The sequence below is a fragment of the Gadus chalcogrammus genome, chromosome 4, assembly GCF_026213295.1.
Source record: "Gadus chalcogrammus isolate NIFS_2021 chromosome 4, NIFS_Gcha_1.0, whole genome shotgun sequence".
In the NCBI taxonomy this organism is placed as follows: Eukaryota; Metazoa; Chordata; class Actinopteri; order Gadiformes; family Gadidae; genus Gadus; species Gadus chalcogrammus.
Genome location: NC_079415.1, coordinates 14,015,648 through 14,035,828, shown reverse-complemented (window position 1 = coordinate 14,035,828; position 20,181 = coordinate 14,015,648). Strand labels below are relative to the sequence as shown.

The following is a 20,181-nucleotide window of genomic DNA, read 5'->3' as shown; positions in this document are numbered from 1 at the left end:
TGTCATCAGTAGTGACAGTTTATACTACTTTTGTTTTCACCAGAGCATCAACAGATTGTCCCCAAGACTGCAACAAGGATCCTACTGCAGAGCAAAGTCCCACCACAGAGCCTTTGAAGGAATCTACCCATGAAGAACCTGGAAACGATGTCCAGCCTGTTCTCCATGAGGAGGATCCAGCAACCCCACCATGCACCACTGAAACCTGTGGTAAACGCGTCCAATCTCTTGAGCAAGAATGCCAAGCTCTGAGGACTGAAAATATGTTGTTGAAGGAAAAAATGAATAGGACTACACTGAATGAGATGAGCTTGCATAACGATGATAAAAGGGTTCATACTCTCACTGGTTTATCAGCATTCTCCATTCTCATGACAATTTTTCATATTGTGGCTCCTTTTCTCCAACTTAAATCTAGTTTAACATGTTTTCAGCAGTACATGTTAACTTTAATTAAGCTTAGAATGAACTTGTCCTTTGAGTTTTGGGCTTTTCATTTTGACATTGACTCGACCACTGTTTCAAAGCTCTTCAAACACTGCATTAGTGTGATGCATTGTAGACTGGTGCCAAGTCTGGTGTTGTGGCCTGACAGAATACTTAAGAAAATCTCTTCCATATGCATTTCGAAACCGTAGCTTTGAAAAGACAGTTTGCATTATAGATTGTTTTGAAATATTTCTAGAGAAACCCAGTAGATTGCTAGCCAGTGCTCAGTGTTACTCATCATACAAATCACACCACACAATGAAATATTTAATTGCAATTTGCCCTCGAGGTTCCATTTGTTTCATTTCCGCTGGATGGGGAGGTCGCACAAGTGATGACGTTTATCACTGAACAAAGTCACTTTTTATCTCATTTGCTCCCAGGGGACGTAGTTTTAGCAGACAGAGGTTGTCTGGTTAAAGAGTCCATTGAGAGATGCCAAGCTGAATTAAAAATTCCAGCATTTACTCGTGGATAGAAGCAGTTAGATCCTGCTGACTTGGAGAACACCAGACGTCTAGCCTCTCTTAGGATACATATTGAAAGAGTGATAGGAGTTCTCCGTCAAAAGTACACAGTCTTGCAAAGCACTGTCCCCATATGTTTCACGGACATAGACAGGGAAAATGATGTGGACCTACCTTGACAAGATGGTGAGCGTGTGTTGTGCACTTACAAATGTGTCTGAATCTGTGGTGTCCTTCCAGTGATGGGGATGTACAGTAAATTGAACTGATGTGACTGGCTACAGATGTGCTCAACCAGCAAATAAACCTTTGTGACTCACACTTCTTGCTTGCTTGTCGTGACATTATTTTTAATCACTCGCTATTCTGATGCGATCACATCGTTTCTCTTTGCAGATCAAGCTGCACATCCACCCATTCTAACTTGAGTTCCACCCAAACAGATATTTGTTCTGGTGTGTTTTATATGAATGACCCACCCATGTTTCATATCCCTGATTGCTACAGATATCTAATACAAATTATGGGGAAGAGAACAATATTGGTTTAACAACTGTTTATTCATAAATAACAGTACAGTATCAGCTACTACAAACAACTCATTTCACAGTCTCCTCACTAAGGTTTTCTTCTTTGGGCATTGATCACTTTTCGGCAGATGGGACATACCCACTGTTTTGGGACCCTTTTCATGCGAAGGCAGGTCTGGTGAAACTTTTTAACTGAACAAAAACCTGACGCACAGACCACCATGTTCCCTGCTTCTGGCTCAGGGCAGTAGCACCACTGTTGTTGACTATGATCAGCAAATGCTGCTGCTGCTGGTGCTGGTTTCTGTGCAGAAAAACACTTTACTGCCTAATTAACAGAAAGGTCCTTTGCAGAAAATGGGCACTTAATTTCTATGACACCTGAACCACAGCAGCTACAGGAAACGTATCCATCAGGTGAGGCCCCAATGCAGGGGTGAAATCCTGAATCCAGCTGTTCCTACCATGACATTCGTGTGTGAGAGGCGATGACGCATTTCATAGTATTTCCTTGCCAAGTCCTCGTGTTGACATCCCCAACTGAAGAAAACAACAATAACATTAGTTTTGGACAATAGTAATGCCACCCCACATTGGTACCGCCCTGCTCTTTCAAAAGGATACTACCTACTTGGTTTAACACTCCTGCTTTTTAAGAATAGTACTTCCTGGATTTACCCTCCCTGTTATTGTACCTACTTCACATTCATTTGATTGTACACCATCTGGAAATGACCATTTTACACACAGGAGCAGTTACACACTGCATGCCCTGTTTTACCCTAATCCTTCTATGCTCATGAATACCTGGTAGCCTCACTGGTGAAACTATGGGACTTTTGGGTAGCATATTTGTCTTATTAGAGACACTGCAGGCTTTCTGACGTCTGTCTTTGTGGCTGCTCTGAAGGTAGTTATATCTATCCGGATACTGCAGATCTGGGACGTCTTCTTCAGCGGAGATGCTTTTGAAAAGCACCCCGGGGGCATTGTATGGGTCGGTAATATTTAACCTATTTAATTTTTGCCTATAGAGCTCGATGTCATGCGAATTAAAGTGAGATGAGTACTCCGATGGCTTGAAAGCTTCGGCGCCGGGTCATTTTAAGGAAGATCTTTAAGGGCGGCGCTTGATTTTACTGACAAAATGGCGTTCCGAACACCGGTGGTCACGTGGGTTCAGGAACTCGATATCATGCAAGCACTTTGTTTTCTTTTTATTTTGTTCTACACCACAATTGCATGCTTTAAACATGACACGGGGCCAACAGTAAAGGCGTTTTTTCAGCCAACTCCCTGTTAGCCAGTTTACCTTGTCATACATGGAGCAATTTAAAATGCTCCTTACCGTAGCACCAACGAGCTGTGTGGTTTTCACAGTAGGTTTTGGTCTGCCCTCTGCTTTCACTCGTAGTCAGTTCACGATAGCTGTCCAATGAAGGCGGTGACTGGCCAGAGTGTTGTGTCAAGTGACTGAAGTGCAAAATTCTACCCTATCGGTCACTGGTTCACGGGTGGGACTTATCTGCCATAAGGATCAATTGAAACGGAAAATAAACACGAGCCGCCTGGGGTTCACTCGATTTACATTGAAGTCAATGGGAATAGTGGCGCTGTTGTGACTCACAGAATTGATTTCAGGAAAACAGCTCGTCTTCGTGAGTATTTCTGTTTCAAAGCACTGAAAATGGGATTGTTGTAAGATTTTTGGTTTATTTATTTTTTAACATTTTTTTGGTGAAGCACTGCTTCACCTGTAGTCTTATAGAAGCCTCCACTGCTCCAAACTCTATTTGTGAAACATGCAGACGGCCTAGTGAGACTGCCAGCAGGCAGCAGCAAAGAGATGTAGCGACCTCGGTTTATTTCTTCAGCTTTCACATACACACAAACACGCACACAGGGTGCTTGGTCTTTTTTTTGTTTTGTCGTTGTCTGTTAAACCGCCAAGTGGAGCGACGTGTCTGGGAAGCTGGCCTCTTGGTCTGAGCCTGTGGAGGCATCGCTTCTCGGCCTTTTGGCTAAGATCAAGTGTAGTATCTGTTCTTATCAGTTTAATATCTGATACGTCCCCTACCCGGGGACCATATATTAAATTGATTTTTGGAACTGGGAGATGGAAAAGGGGCTTGCTCCGTCCACTCCACGCATCGACCTGGTATTGCAGTACCTCCAGGACCGGTGCACCCCTCTCTCACTGTGAAAAACAAAACTAAACTCCTCCTGAGTCCAGAGAGTAGTGGTGCCGAGATGATGCCTCATGAAACGTCAAAGCCTCGCAGCCAGATGAACCATCAAAGTGGTTCGACCTCGAAGCTTCAAATTAGTACGCTAGGGACACCTAGTGGTGAATTAAATTATGATGAAAGAAAGAGTTTCCTGTGATGATGTGATGTTTGCTTCGTACAACATCACAACGTTTAAGAATTAAAGTCATTTCAGTGATACGTGTGAGTTTGCCGTTCATAAATATCTCCCGAGCTCATGGTAGAGAACAAATCATTTGACCTAGATTTTAAGTCATCCCGGGCAAAATAGATTGTCTCAGTAGCCTACTAATAATTGTAATAATAGAACTGCATGATGACTGAGAATGAGTGTGATTAATTACATAGCCATAAAAGTGATCTTGGAACTGGGTAGGGTCTTCTTTTTGTAAAAATGTGCCAATTGTGAACCCATATCGCGCAACAGCCCGAGATGAAGCCTCGAACGTCACGCGCGCTACGTCATTTCGCCTATGTGATACGGAGCTTCGCTGGGGGAGGAGCCGAGGTACTCGACACACGCCCCGATGCCTCGACGCAAACCATAACATCACTACCTGAGAGTACACCCGTCCGCCTGTAGACAATAAAGTGTCATTTACAATTCATAAACGCACTGTTTACAATTATTCCAACGATATTCTGTTGTTTAAGAAAGAAAAAAGGATTCTTTCTGTGGCGGGTCGATAACTCGGATCTCCAGGTTTCCTTTCGTTATGCTTCCATCACGCTGATTTCAGATTCGCCTGTCATCGTGTGACCGGTGGTCTACAGTGTTTATTAAAGTCTAGACATCTCCGAATGCTTTGCAACCGTTCTCCACGGGAACAAGCGTGGGCATCGTTCAGCCCACCTGAACGTGTACAACTCATACTTACCTGGCAAGGGAGATACCATGATCAAGAAGGTGGTTCACCCATAGCGAGGCTCAGCCATTGCACTGAGGCTGTTGCTGACCCGTGCGAATTCCCCAAATGTGGGAATCTCGATTGCATAATTTCTGGTAGTGGGGGACTGCGTTCGCGCTCTCCCCTGATCATGTTGTTCTAAAGAAATAATAGCTATGAATGGCTTCATCGCGCTGACTAATGCCGTCCATCCCACGTTTTGCAACGCTACGTTTATTCAAAAGATCACGCAAACGATCACGCCCAAGCAGTGTAATGCATTACATTCAGATGTGGAACTCTGAGTCTGGAATAACGTAGTCATTCATTCATTCATTTCTTTCATTCATTATGGATCAAATTATTGTTTCTGTACAAGTCCCGTCTCTGGCCACAGCAGCGCTCCCACTCATTATGGGTTCCTCCTGTATAAAAGTTAGTATGGACAAGACAATAATTGCTTACGGCCATACCACCCTGAGCACGCGCGATCTCGTCTGATCTCGGAGGCTAAGCAGGGTCAACTCGAGCTCATTGGCTGCAATAGAGTTCCGGGTGTTGACGTTGTTGGGGCGGGGAAAACGTGGGCACCACCATTTTGGCAGTATTCGGCAGACTGGCGCTCTTGTGGTGGAGCAGACATGGTCGATAACTGTTGTGCACCAGGTTGCACAAATAAACGAGGCAAAAATAAATGTACGTCGTTCTACCGCATTCCTAAAGATGCGGAGAGGCGAGCTAAGTGGATCAGCGCCATTAAAAGAGCCAGGAGCAAGCAAAAAAAGACTGAAAAATGGGACCCCCCGGCTGTTGGATTCCGCTTGTGCAGCGATCACTTCATATCAGGTAAGTTACAGAATACAAAGCTTGGCAGCTTAGCGTCATTATTTAATAGGCTATAATTGTGTGTTTTCGGATCAGTTTAATACTACAGTGTGCACAGTGATCTGGGAGCAGCTTTATGAGGCTGTGCTTCTGCATGGACATGTACAGCATCATAAATCCCCTGCATGTTAATGGGTTGATGTGCAATGAGATAGATGAACAGCAATGCTGAACAGTGCATGATACAGCCAGCACAGTTAAATGACACAAAGAAATAAATAACACTATTTATTTAACTTCTATTTCTACTCAGGGAAGATTCAAAGTGAGCAATCAAACCCTGGTTGGATGTGTCATTTAGCCCTTTGAGTGTGGTGTATGTGATAATGCGTAGCATAGCTCAGGGCAGACATTGTAGGCATCAGCTCTAGCCAAAGGCCAGGTTCAATGAAGTGGACTGAAATATGTTCCCACCTGAATGGTGCTTTGGCTGTGCAGTTCACATGCACAGTTTGTCCACATGCACCTATTCATCCCCCAGCGATTGTAGCCCAGCTTCTTTTAGGTTTTAGATTTTAGATATGTTAAGTTTAAGTCTACCTTCCTTTTTTTACGTGAACTTGCCTCACTGTTTAAATAATGTCTGCCTCTGACTCATCAATTGTTTACTTATATTCCTCAGGGCCCGAAAGGACCAAGAGGTGAAAGGGTAAGCCAATATCAAACTCATTAATTATGACAAGATGCATGACAATGCCATGTTTGCTGGATAGAAACTTTCATGAAGTTTATCGGGTTGATATATGATGACGCCGATTGACCTTTCAACTTGAATAGGCCACACCCCTTTGTTTACATCAGGCACAGCCTAAAGCCCTCCGCCGTGATAATATAACAAATAATAATGGACCAATCTCTGCTGCACGACGGCTGAAAATAACCTGAACTACAAATATTTGTTGTATATTATTTTTTTCTGACTTTGGCTCACATATCCAGACCAAATTCATATTTATCTTTTCTAAACTTTATTAACAATAATAAAACAATTTAGTAAAAGGACATGACGCTTTTATTCAAGTTGAGACCAAACCGAGCTCCACAGCCGAACAGAGCTGGGACTCTGGCAGCGTCCCAGCAGACACGGTGGCTGTGTGTCAATCAGTGGTAATCAACGGAGACTAACCCAAGGCCTTCCTCCACAGGGACCCCAGGGCCCTGACGGGAGGGACGGCAGACCTGGCAACCCCGGCCCTGCTGGGCCCCCAGGACCCCCTGGCCTCGGCAGAGTAAGTATCCTATAGGGGCCGACTTGGTCAACTGCTGGGTGGGGGGACTGAAGGTGGATGTTGGTTCTAAAATGTGACTGTGTGGGGGACTGAAGGTGGATGTTGGTTCTAAAGTGCTGCTGGGTGGGGGAACTGAAGATGGATGTTGGTTCTAAAGTGTTCCTAGGTGGGGGAACTGAATGTTGATGAAGGCCTCTCAGTAAATAAGGTTAACCGGCTGGTATATCCTATTGTAACCGTAAGGTATAGAAGCTACAGGAAGATGCTGATTTGCTGTTCATCTGTTTGATAAACGATCAAGCCCTTAAACTCACCTGACCCAAATTCTGGCACAATTATAGCAATGGAACAGACAATAACCTATGATTTAGAAAATAAGTATATTGTATTGTATGAATTTTTATATGTATATTTTGTCTCTTATTCTGGTTTTTATTTTTCACTCCAACAGAACTTTGCTGCTCAGTATGATCACAACAAAGGCGCTGATATTGGTCCCGGCCCCATGGTGAACACACACACACACACACACACACACACACACACACACACACACACACACACACACACACACACACACACACACACACACACACACACACACACACACACACATACAAACTCAGACACACACACACACACACACACACACACACACACACACACACACACACACATGCACAAACTCTGAGACACACACACCTGCAGTTTTGTGGTAACTCTCCAACAATAACACTATGTATTCACACATACACATCACCACACAGAACTACCACTAAGAACCCATCGAAGTCTGAAGACCTTTCCATGTCAGAGCACACCTGTCAAATAGGTTTCCGCTACAGTGTTCACTGTCATTCCCAATCCATGGATTATTCCCATGGAGTTCTGGGATTTATGCCACTTTATGGCATGCATTCTCACTTTAGCTTTCAGTCCAGTCAATGGACTCATCCTCAAAGAAATACTTCCACACATTTCTGGACTACTGTAAGTGTGGTTTTATAACACAAAACCCTTTCTGTTGTATAGCATTCTGTCCTCAGCGGCATATCTTACTCACAGCCCACAACATGCACAGCCACTGGTGTTGGACATTGCTGTTGTTTGACCTTTGATTTCTTTCCTCTATCTCCAGGGAATGATGGGAATGAAAGGCCAACCTGGACTTCCCGGCCCCCCTGTAAGTACCCCCTCACCACACACACACACACACACACACACACACACACACACACACACACACACACACACACACACACACACACACACACACACACACACACACACACACACACACACACACACACACACACACACACACACACACACACACACATAGCTAGTTGATTTATAGCATGCAATTCGTGGGGCTGACAATGTCCTGTTTTTTATGCTGCTAAGCTAGCAAGTGCTAACGTAGTAGTAAACAAACCCAAGTTCGACGCTGAAATGTTTCTATTTATTTTGTAGGGAGAAAGAGTGATAATCCCTTGAGTCCGGACTTTGTTCCATCTCTTTTCAACTACGTTCCATCTCCAGAGAAGAGGAAAAGAAAAATGAGACTGGAGGTTTTCAACAGACGACAGAGAGCAAAGCTACAGAAGATGGAGCAGACAAAGCTATCTGCGAAAGCCATCCCTCCCAGGTGAATATTTAAGTTCCTTAACCTGGTCAACCCCACTTCCATGGACTTGGGAAAATTATAAACCAATTTGTTTTTGTACAATTCATTGTAGGTTTAATAACACCCAATGAGCTAAAAAACATAACATCTGTGACTGGGCTGAAATCATCACACACCTATACCGACTTGCATTTGGCAGCCACTGACTATGCATGTGATTGTCACTGTCATTGTCAATATCCCTGTCATTGTCTTTCTATTCATTTATTTTATTACATTGTTTATTTATCATATACCGACTATAAAGCACTTTTGGATGTAAATGTGCTATACAAATACAATTTACTTACTTTCTTACTAACGAAAGCTAGTATACTGCAGAAAACAGAGAGTGACTGACAAAAGAATGACAAACTGTCATCAGTAGTGACAGTTTATACTACTTTTGTTTTCACCAGAGCATCAACAGATTGTCCCCAAGACTGCAACAAGGATCCTACTGCAGAGCAAAGTCCCACCACAGAGCCTTTGAAGGAATCTACCCATGAAGAACCTGGAAACGATGTCCAGCCTGTTCTCCATGAGGAGGATCCAGCAACCCCACCATGCACCACTGAAACCTGTGGTAAACGCGTCCAATCTCTTGAGCAAGAATGCCAAGCTCTGAGGACTGAAAATATGTTGTTGAAGGAAAAAATGAATAGGACTACACTGAATGAGATGAGCTTGCATAACGATGATAAAAGGGTTCATACTCTCACTGGTTTATCAGCATTCTCCATTCTCATGACAATTTTTCATATTGTGGCTCCTTTTCTCCAACTTAAATCTAGTTTAACATGTTTTCAGCAGTACATGTTAACTTTAATTAAGCTTAGAATGAACTTGTCCTTTGAGTTTTTGGCTTTTTATTTTGACATTGACTCAACCACTGTTTCAAAGCTCTTCAAACACTGCATTAGTGTGATGCATTGTAGACTGGTGCCAAGTCTGGTGTTGTGGCCTGACAGAGAATACTTAAGAAAATCTCTTCCATATGCATTTCGAAACCGTAGCTTTGAAAAGACAGTTTGCATTATAGATTGTTTTGAAATATTTCTAGAGAAACCCAGTAGATTGCTAGCCAGTGCTCAGTGTTACTCATCATACAAATCACACCACACAATGAAATATTTAATTGCAATTTGCCCTCGAGGTTCCATTTGTTTCATTTCCGCTGGATGGGGAGGTCGCACAAGTGATAAGTTTATCACAGAACAAAGTGACTTTTTATCTCATTTGCTCCCAGGGGACGTAGTTTTAGAGGACAGAGGTTGTCTGGTTAAAGAGTCCATTGAGAGATGCCAAGCTGAATTAAAAATTCCAGCATTTACTCGTGGATAGAAGCAGTTAGATCCTGCTGACTTGGAGAACACCAGACGTCTAGCCTCTCTTAGGATACATATTGAAAGAGTGATAGGAGTTCTCCGTCAAAAGTACACAGTCTTGCAAAGCACTGTCCCCATATGTTTCACGGACATAGACAGGGAAAATGATGTGACCTACCTTGACAAGATGGTGAGCGTGTGTTGTGCACTTACAAATGTGTCTGAATCTGTGGTGTCCTTCCAGTGATGGGGATGTACAGTAAATTGAACTGATGTGACTGGCTACAGATGTGCTCAACCAGCAAATAAACCTTTGTGACTCACACTTCTTGCTTGCTTGTCGTGACATTATTTTTAATCACTCGCTATTCTGATGCGATCACATCGTTTCTCTTTGCAGATCAAGCTGCACATCCACCCATTCTAACTTGAGTTCCACCCAAACAGATATTTGTTCTGGTGTGTTTTATATGAATGACCCACCCATGTTTCATATCCCTGATTGCTACAGATATTAATACAAATTATGGGGAAGAGAACAATATTGGTTTAACAACTGTTTATTCATAAATAACAGTACAGTATCAGCTACTACAAACAACTCATTTCACAGTCTCCTCACTAAGGTTTTCTTCTTTGGGCATTGATCACTTTTCGGCAGATGGGACATACCCACTGTTTTGGGACCCTTTTCATGCGAAGGCAGGTCTGGTGAAACTTTGGTAACACTTTATTTGAAGGTGTATACATAAGACTGTCATAAGACTGTCATTACACTGTCATAACCATGACATGACACCTGTCATGAACATTATGAATAGTTATGACTGTTGTCATAAAGTGTCATTCGGTCAATTATGTCACGTTTAATGCAACATTGACATTGTATGAGATGTCTTTGTTATGACAACCTGACATAAGCTGAGACAAAATAACTTGTCGATTGTCTTTGTTATGACAACCTGACACAAGCTGAGACAAAATAACTTGTCGATGTCTTTGTTATGACAACCTGACATAAGCTGAGACAAAATAACTTGTCGATGTCTTTGTTATGACAACCTGACATTAACGAAGACAAAATATCTTGTCGATGTCTTGGTTATGTCGACTTGACATTAACCAATAACATGACCTGTCATAAACATGTCATAGTAGGCTTCATAATCAAATGTAAAGAAACTATTTCGATTCATGTAAGATTACATTAAACTGTCATATGCGGAATGTTTTGACATTGACTGTCATGAGACCTTCATTGTACTGTCATGAATGATTCTGTTTGCCTCAAGTAGTGAAACTATTTGGACAGTTCAATAACACGTCATGAAGCGTTATTACACTGTCTAATGCCTTTACAACAGGCTCATGAATGATTCTGTTGGCCTCAAGTAAAGTGAAACAATTTGGACATTTCAATAATATGTCATGAAGCGTCATTACACTGTCTAATGCCTTTACAACAGGCTCATGAATGATTCTGTTGGCCTCAAGTAAAGTGAAACAATTTGGACATTTCAATAATATGTCATTAAAAGTTACTACACTGGCTAATTTTGACATTGATTGTCATGAGACCTTTATTATACTGTCATGAATTATTCCCTTTACCTCAAAGTGAAACAATTTGGACTTTTCAGTAAATGTTATTGCACTTAATTACACACACAGTGTGCAGTAGTCAGAGCTTCATAAATGTAACATGAAGCATTTGGGTATTACATGAGGAAATACCTAAACAAAAGCAATATAAGTCAAGACAGTCTCTTTTATTTACATTAAGACACAAAACAAAAAATGTATACAGTTGTGGCCAAAATGAAATAAGAACCACTTAAAAAAAAAAAAAGCACTTTCCCGTCCTTAAATGAACAAGTATGGGAACAAAACAGTTACATTAAAATAAATAATATTTTAAACGGCTGCTCAAAATAGATAAAAAACCATAAACACCAGATGTTTTGTTGAGGGGATTGTGAGGAGATATTCACTGATTTGAACAAACTTTCAGTGTTGCTCATGCCCCTTTGAACCTAGAACCCATGCCCCTTTGAACCTAAAACCCAAACCATTAAGTATATTTGTACATTATCGGGAGGAGCTTGCCCTTTTTTTTTGTTTTCAGTTATGACCTCTGCCATATCCTTTGTAATAGCATTCCTGCAGCGCTCTGCGAAGTCGGCTATCTTATCATCGTGCTCTCTATTGAGCTCTTTGAAACGATCCGGGAAGGTGAGGAACAGCTCTGCAATCACAGCAGTCCTGGCAATTCTCCCATAAAGACTCGATCACTGATAAGTATGAACAGGATTTATTTAAATAACGACATGGGAATATTTTGCATGGTAAATCTTTGGCATGAGCCCCGTCACTGATCCAGGGTGACGTGCAGACTCGGCGTATCCTGCCAGGACTAGCAGGGGCGGAGCCTTCCCCTGGACAAGTAGACTGAGGCCGACCTGGTTGTGGTGGGGTGGATGGAGGTGCGTCGAACGAAGACCTGAGCAGCAAAGACATATGTTAGACTACTCTTTATAGAGCAGGTGTAGGCAGGTGATTGGTAGCTGGTGATTGGTGGCCAGCCGCGCGTGATTTGAGTCCTCCTGGTAGAACTACCAGCAAGCTTAACATTTCTCCCATAAAGACTCGATCACTGATAAGTATGAACAGGATTTATTTAAATAAGGACATGGGAATATTTCGCATGGTAAATCTTTGGCATGAGCCCCGTCACTGATCCAGGGTGACGTGCGGACTCGGCGTATCCTGCCAGGACTAGCAGGGGCGGAGCCTTCCCCAAAAGAGAGGACGTAGGCCTACGCCGGAAATAGGTGATAACTCGGCATGTCCTGCCGGGACTGGCAGGGGCGGAGCCGACCCCAAAAATAGAATAGCGAAAGGGGGTAATGAGACCATACATACCCGCGTAGAAGAAGTGGACAAGGATCTATACTGCTTCTGGAAGATAAAAGGCATACCCAATATACGACATATTAAGAGTCAATCATACATACCGTAAAACGATAAGCTTAAAACCGTCAGCGAGATCGATGAATCACGTAAAAGCAGTTGACTTGAAATACCTCAGCGAGATCAATTAATATTTAGAGCACTCTGCAGCTGTTACGCAGCGAGCCACGAGTGCTTTCGTGCTGTACCAACTGCCGTGGTCGATTCACTCTCCGGGGTCGCTGCGTGACCCGAGTGCTTTCGCGTTGAACCACCGATGTGGTCAACGAACTCACGAGTGCCCTTGATGTGCCACCGACGTGGTCACGCACTCACCGGTGTTGCTGCAGCAAATATTGTGAACTTCCATGTTGAACACCGACGTGATCAATGAACTCACGAGTGCCCTTGCTGTGCCACCGACGTGGTCACGCACTCACCGGTGTTGCTGCAGCAAATATTGTGTACTTCCGTGTTAAACACCGACGTGTTCAATGAACTCCGAGTGCCCTGCACTTGAGTGTTTGATATTATGCCACCGACGTGGTAATTAAAGGTGCATGTGCCCGAGTTGTGCCCACCGACGTGGTCAACGCACTACCGGGGTTGCTGCAGCAAACGTGGAGTTCTGTGTTGTACCGCACCGACGTGCGCAACGAACTCACGAGTGCTTGAGTTATTCCCACCGACGTGGGCAACGCACTCACCGGGGTTGCTGCAACGAACGTAGAGTTCTGTGTTGTACCGCACCGACGTGCGCAACGAACTCACGAGTGCTTGAGTTTTTCCCACCGACGTGAGCAACGCACTCACCGGGGTTACTGCAGTCAAACCATGAGTATTAGATAACGTGCCACCGACGTGGTCATACTCACGAGTGCCCGAGTTGTTACCACCGACGTGGTCAACGCACTCACCGGGGTTGCCGCTGCAACCTTGAGTTTTATTTTCCTATGTACGCCACTGACGTGACAGCGAACTCAAGAGTGTTTTCTAGATGATCCACCGACGTGGTCACACTCGCCGGGGTTGCTGCAGGTTAACCTGAGTTATGAAACCGAATTTTGCTTTATGAATTTAGTACCTGATAACCACCACCGCCGGTAGTTGCAAATAGTATTGCTTTTGGCAATGAAAATTATGACTAAGAGTCGTCATCAACAAACCTTTATCGCGTGAGAAAAACGAGACTGGACGCAACGTGGATGCTGGGCATGTGACAATAGCAGTGATTAAATGCATAGTACAATATAGTTGGCGAATAAAACAAGACTAAAAAGTGTTTTACGAAAATAAGACTGCTAAAATGTCTCTTCATTTTCGTTGACCTAAACTAGGCGATAAAGACTTATAACGTTATTTTGTTCAACTGGAACTTCAACTGTTCCAGACATAACATCAATTTTCAACCATTTACCTTATTTAACAAAACTACGCACTTGTAACTTTGATAATATCTAAATGGAATTACGATAACACTGGAAAGAGTATGAATGTAACTAAAACTAATAAAAACTAAAATGACAGCTTGACACAAGACTAGACCAACACTAGAAAGGAAACAGGCCACCAAAAACAGCTATGGTTGCAAACGTGTAAAACCTGTCTTAACCGACGTTAGAGAGCATCGTGTGCGCTTGAAGAAAGAACCTTGAATTCGACCGGATGTAGGACGTCGAGTTCTGTGTTGTACCGCACAGACATGTGCAACGAACTCACGACTAGTGCCTGAGTTGTGCCCGAGTTGTGCGTTGACATGGTCAACGCACTCACCGGGGTTACTGCAGTCAACCATGAGTAATAGATAACGTGCCGCCGACGTGGTCATAGTCACGAGTGCCCGAGTTGTTACCGCTGCGCTTTGGTCAACGCACTCACCGGGGTCGCCGCTGCGAACCTTGAGTTTTATTTTTTCCATGATATGCCACCAACGTGACACCGAACTCAAAGAGTGTTTTCTAGATGATCCACCGACGTGGTCGAACTTGCCGGGGTTGCTGCAGGTTAACCTTGAGTTATATAGCCGAATTTTGCTTTATGAGTTTAGTACCTGATAACCACCACCACCAGTAGTTGCAAATAGTGTTGCTTTTGACACCGAAAGTTATGACTAAATGTCGTCATCAACAAACCTTTATCGCGTGAGGAAAACAATGCTGGTCATATGACAATAACTATAATTAAATACGTAGTGCAATGTTGTTGGCGAATACAAACGAGACTGAAAGTGTTTTACAAAATAAGACTGCTAAAATGTCTTCATTTCCGTTGACCTAAACTAGGCGATAAACTGTAATAACGTTTTGTCCAAACGGAACTTCAACTGTTTAAGACATAACATAAATTTTCGACCGTTTACCTTATTTAACAAATCTACGCACTTGTATCTTTGATAATACCTAAACGGAATTTCAATATGTTGCATATTCTTGAAGAAAGTTGTCCAATCCCGGGATGCTTTTAACTGACTTCATTTATTATAAAGTCGGCATGTTTCGGTATGGTAACTGAAGCTTAACGGAGGGAATTGTATCTAACGCGTGTGAGAGGAAAATACCGTGATCTACTTCAAGCCCCCGGGCTTAGGCCCGGGGTGGCTCTCTGCCGTCTACCTATTGATCTCTGGCCTCTCGAGTTCGAAACCACCCGCTAGAGAGGACGTCAAGTGGGCGTGGCCTAGTGGGCGTGGCCGGGGTGACGTAAAGGCTTCGGCTCCTTCTGTGGTGGAGCAGCCTTCAATAAGGTCTTGCTCCCCTTGTGGCTATGTGAGGGAAATGCAGCTTCTTAAAATACTTATCACATATCACTAGAAAGAGTATGAACGTGTCTAAACTAATAAAAACAAAAGTGACACCTTGACACAAAGACTAAAACTAAAATGGAAACAGGCCGCCAAAAACAGCTGTAGTAGCAAACGTGATAAACCTGCCTTAACCGACGTTAGAGCATCGTGTGCGCTTGAAGGAAGAACCATGAATTCGACCGGATGTAGGATTCGTAAGCTGTGGAAGACCGCCTTCCCAGCCGCTTGATAGACGCGACCGGCAACCCTTGTTCAGCGGCTGTGGTCGCCGCTCCAATCCGGAAGGAGTGGCCAATGTAGAGGGGAGATGGTGGGCCGCACCCTTCTACCACCGACGCGAGATTGACTCTGAACCACCCTTTAGTCATTGGCAGGCCGCAAATAAACAGGTGATTCGGGGACGTGCGTTGCCGAAGCTTGAGATAAAGGAACATGGAAGCGTAAGGACAGAGAGTTGTTGATTCTTGAAATGATAATAGTAACAGCTGCTCCTAGGCTATCGCTTTTAGATGAAAAAATGCCTTGCAGAGAAGGTGACATCAGCGAAAGTCAGGCCCCGTGTAGGGGAAAAAGTCTGAGTAGGAGACGTGTACGCATTTACGCATAAACCCAAGAACGCATAAACCCGTAAAACGCATAAACCCGTAAAACGCATAAACCCGTAGAACGCATGAACCCGTAGAACGCATGAACCCGTAGAACGCATGAACCCGTAGAACGCTGTGAGAAACACTGACTCGAGTAATATGTTAAAATAAGGATGAAAACTCCCAGAGAGAGCACACTATCGAGTGAGTTGGAGTGGCCAACACACATAAATAATTGTAATACACCAAAATTGTTAACTGACATACATGGCTAAACAAGCAAATGAAAAATTAAATACCCCGTGTAGGGGAAAAAGTCTGAGTAGGAGACGTGTACGCATGAACGCATGAACCCGAGAACGCATGAACCCGTAGAACTGTGAGAAAACACCGTCTCGAGTAATATGTTAAAATAAGGATGAAATCTCCCAGCTCTGAGAGAGCACACTAATCTTTTTGAAATATCGAGTGAGTTGGAGTGGCCTACACGCGTAAATAATTGTAATAGGCCTACACCAACATTGTTAACTGTCATACGTAGCTAAACGAGCAAATGAAAAATTAAATACCAACGCGACTGAAGCTATTAACAATAAGACTATAAATAATAATATAAAATGATACCATAATGTACCTGTTCTTTGTCTTTGGATCTTTTGAATAAATTGAACGATATGTGAATCGCATTGAGAGCAGAGGAACGTGAGAGTTAGTGAGCAGCAGCTGAACCAATCTAAAAGGCCCTTCGTCAATAGAAACCTTTTAGTAATAATCAGTTGCCACAGTGCCTAAAACCCATCAACTTCATTCATGTTAAAGTGAAGGGAAAAACCTCAGACACAAGGAGTTAACCGAACAGTGCACGGTATAAAGATAATTATGAACCTTTGATTGCGAACGTAGAGTTCTGTGTTGTACCACACCGACGTGTGCAACGAACTCAACGAATTCAACCGGATGTAAAATCCGTATGCTGTGGAAGACCACCTTCCCAGCCGTTTTGACGCTGCTTTGTTATCGCAAAACATGGTTATACATTAACGCCGCCATGCTTTGCCCCACAGAACGCTAGCTGCTACGATAGGGTAAAGCCATCCCTCAGCAAACCATTGCCCTTGGAAGAAACCCCCTAACCGCACCGAGGGAGCCGCATCCTGAAGCTGGACTGGTAGAGCTGTGAGAGAAAATACGCTGCGGGGGCTAACGCGGGGACTGCAGTAGCCATGGTAGCAGGGCACGTGCCAGGTGCGTAGCCTGTGAAGGCGGAGGAAGCCGAGCCTGATGGTTGCTGGAAGTAGAAAGGCGCCGTGGCGACCGACGACAGCGGGTTGGGGGCCTGGACCCGTCCGGGAGTTCCGCATGGCGTTTCGACGGCGTCCATCCTGGCGCCAATGCTTTGCACCAACTCGGCGAGGGTTTGTAGAACCAGGCGGATGTCCGTGTTGGGAACTTGTTGGTGGTGTTGTTGAGGATACCGGGGACCGAAAAGAACGGCTTTCTGCGCTCGCTTGCCGGGACCAGAAGTAGTAGGCCGACCAGCACGAATCCGAAGTTATGACCTCTTGGTGTGTATTAACCGACGCAGCAACTAAGCGACGAGATATGCGAGATAATCAGAAGCACAGTAAAGCAGCAGCATGCGTCGAACGAAGACCTGAGCAGCAAAGACATATGTTAGACTACTCTTTATAGAGCAGGTGTAGGCAGGTGATTGGTAGCTGGTGATTGGTGATTGGCGGCCAGCCGCGCGTGATTTGAGTCCTCCTGGTAGAACTACCAGCAAGCTTAACATTTTAGAATCAGTAGGGAACGTGTTGCATGCGAGTTAATGAATGCGTTAATAGTGTCCACTAGACCACTAGATATCAACTAGACTACACCCACTGCTGGTCCTCCACCAACACCACCCACCACAGCGGACCTCAGTCCTCACCAACCCATTTATAGTAACTCACCCATATCAGGATTCCTGCCCTCGACCACGCCCCCGGCAGAACCATTACCCAACGTGTATTGATCCCTAGCTCACCTGACATAGTCCAATGGTCCCCACTGACCCCAGCCTCTCCCCCCCCCCCCCTCTCCACCTCCTTCCTTTTGTTCTAGACCATCAAATGTAGATCAACCCAGGCCCCCCCCCCCACCAAACCATTGGTACCCCCCTATCCTAACGGGAAAGCCTCCCTGTGGGCTCTGGCCATTAGGAAGCCTCTTATCATTATGGGGGATTCTAACATTGCCCCCATCCCCACATTTAAACGGTCGGAGGTTCAGGCCCACAGTTTCCCGGGAGCGGCCCTCAGACACCTCACTGCAGTCCTGCTTAGATTCCCCTCCCCCAGGCCTGGCATCAGACCGGTGGTTTTTCGGTAGACATAATCAACAGTCTTAGGGAACAAGCCGTCACCGTTATCAAAGACATCGACGACTCGTTGGAACAGCCAGAGCTAAAGTCCCTCAGGCCCGTTTCGTCATTCCTCTCCTCTCTGTTTCCATCGAGCTATCCGTTCACCAGCTCCACTGCACTGAGGCCTTCAGCAGCTTTGTGAGAGACAGCATAGAGGAGGTGGACCCCCGACGCGGTCACCTTAAACAACGGTCTCTCCTTCAACTCCAGACGACCCAGGACAGCGTCCATTGGGCTCCGGGGACGGGGGTTAGGGCTATGCTAACCATAACCCTAACCCTTACCCTCTTATTCATTGGAGGCTTCTTTATGTGAAAGGATGGTATGGATGTGTGAATGGTTTTACTATGTCTTATTTATCTTTATTTATATTCCTATTTATTAATTAATTTAATCTATTTTGCACTTATCTCCCAGCACTTATCTTTACCCTGTGTGTTTTTAATACTTGCATGATTTTACCATGTTTTATGCTTTTACCATGTTTTTTATATATATATATGCATATGTGTGTGCAATTTTGGGGTTCCTTTATTTTTCACCCATGACTTCTACTGAGATTGCAGTGTGCTCCTTTTTATTCCTATATTTTGTATGAATGCGCATGATTCACTATTAATGAGAGGATGTGTATGGATGGGTCTGGATGCGTGTGTGTGTGTGTGTGTGTGTGTGTGTGTGTGTGTGTGTGTGTGTGTGTGTGTGTGTGTGTGTGTGTGTGTGTGTGTGTGTGTGTGTGTGTGTGTGTGTGTGCGTGCGTGCGTGTGTGTGTGTGTGTCTCTTGTTTTGCCCTCTACCCCCAACGCCTTGCCAGGGTTGACAGATGGTATAAACTCCTCTCCATCAAACCACGCAGACGAAAAGTTGCAGTTCCCTCTTTATGGTGAGGTGAAGTAGGGTAAAACTGAGGAATCGAAGTACAGCATTTCAGTATGAGAATAACAGAATGCTGTAAAATTTGCTTAGCTACTAAGTTAGCTTGCTAACGTAAGAATATCCATCCATCTAATTTGTTTACAAAGTTTCCTTAATCTCATTATACATCAAACCCCCTTAACATATCAAAACAGATAACGTACCAACGATGCTTACAAAGGCCAACTTGAAACCAGAGGAGACGCAATTATGAAGACGAGTGTGAGTACCATGCTTTCCGATCAAGTGAATGTAGTGTAATGGAGTGCAAGGCATGCATATCAGAACGTATTCCAGAAAAATACCAAAGTTCGCCAGTAGATGGCATCACAGGACCATCAATAGACTGAATTACACTGAAGACTGAATTACACAGGAGAAAACATACATGTAACAGAACACATATGTTTATATATATATATATATATATATATATATATATATATATATATATATATATATATATATGTATATATTTCTATGCGTGTGTGTGCGGGCGGGGTCCTCAGACCCCCCCTTTTATTTACTCTGATGTACTTTTCATCCTTTCCAATAGAAGTGTGTTTCTATGGGCCCGTTGGCTGTGTCACCGTCAGCAGTTACCAGGGACCGTCCTGCCGTCGCCTCTACCCACCACGGGACCACCACCCTCTCCGGCTACCCACCATGGGACCACCACCGTCACCGTCAGCTGGAGGCCTACCTACACCAATCGCACCAACACCACACAGCCACACTACCACGCACACAACAGACGCACGCTACCTCCCAC

General features: G+C 44.1%; 1 protein-coding gene and 2 non-coding genes across 4 annotated transcripts; all 3 read left to right on the top strand.

Moving 5' to 3' along the window:
* Nucleotides 1-3,487: 3,487 nt before the first annotated feature.
* On the top strand, nucleotides 3,488-3,678 carry LOC130381882 (U2 spliceosomal RNA). The gene has a single exon (XR_008895508.1). It is a non-coding gene; the product is annotated as a U2 spliceosomal RNA (small nuclear RNA).
* Nucleotides 3,679-4,220: 542 nt separating this feature from the next.
* On the top strand, nucleotides 4,221-10,257 carry LOC130380873 (collagen alpha-2(I) chain-like). 2 transcript variants are annotated; one of them, XM_056588268.1, is made up of 7 exons: nucleotides 4,221-5,486; nucleotides 6,148-6,174; nucleotides 6,671-6,754; nucleotides 7,206-7,262; nucleotides 7,893-7,937; nucleotides 8,228-8,402; nucleotides 8,840-10,257. In XM_056588268.1, the coding sequence occupies exons 1-6, from the start codon at nucleotides 5,364-5,366 to the stop codon at nucleotides 8,249-8,251; spliced, it is 360 nt and encodes a 119-aa protein (XP_056444243.1). In that variant the 5' UTR covers nucleotides 4,221-5,363; the 3' UTR covers nucleotides 8,252-8,402; nucleotides 8,840-10,257. The 2 variants fall into 2 exon arrangements, with proteins under 2 accessions (XP_056444243.1, XP_056444242.1); XM_056588267.1 differs by having other exon boundaries at nucleotides 4,223-5,486.
* On the top strand, nucleotides 4,624-4,788 carry LOC130381877 (U1 spliceosomal RNA). The gene has a single exon (XR_008895503.1). It is a non-coding gene; the product is annotated as a U1 spliceosomal RNA (small nuclear RNA).
* Nucleotides 10,258-20,181: the final 9,924 nt, after the last annotated feature.

Bases quoted from the DNA above. Each gene is read 5' to 3' on its own strand.
- LOC130380873 (XM_056588267.1), top strand. From the start codon at position 8,314: ATGAGACTGGAGGTTTTCAACAGACGACAGAGAGCAAAGCTACAGAAG. The intron at 8,403-8,839 runs GTGAATATTTAA...TGTTTTCACCAG, and splicing joins GCGAAAGCCATCCCTCCCAG to AGCATCAACAGATTGTCCCC.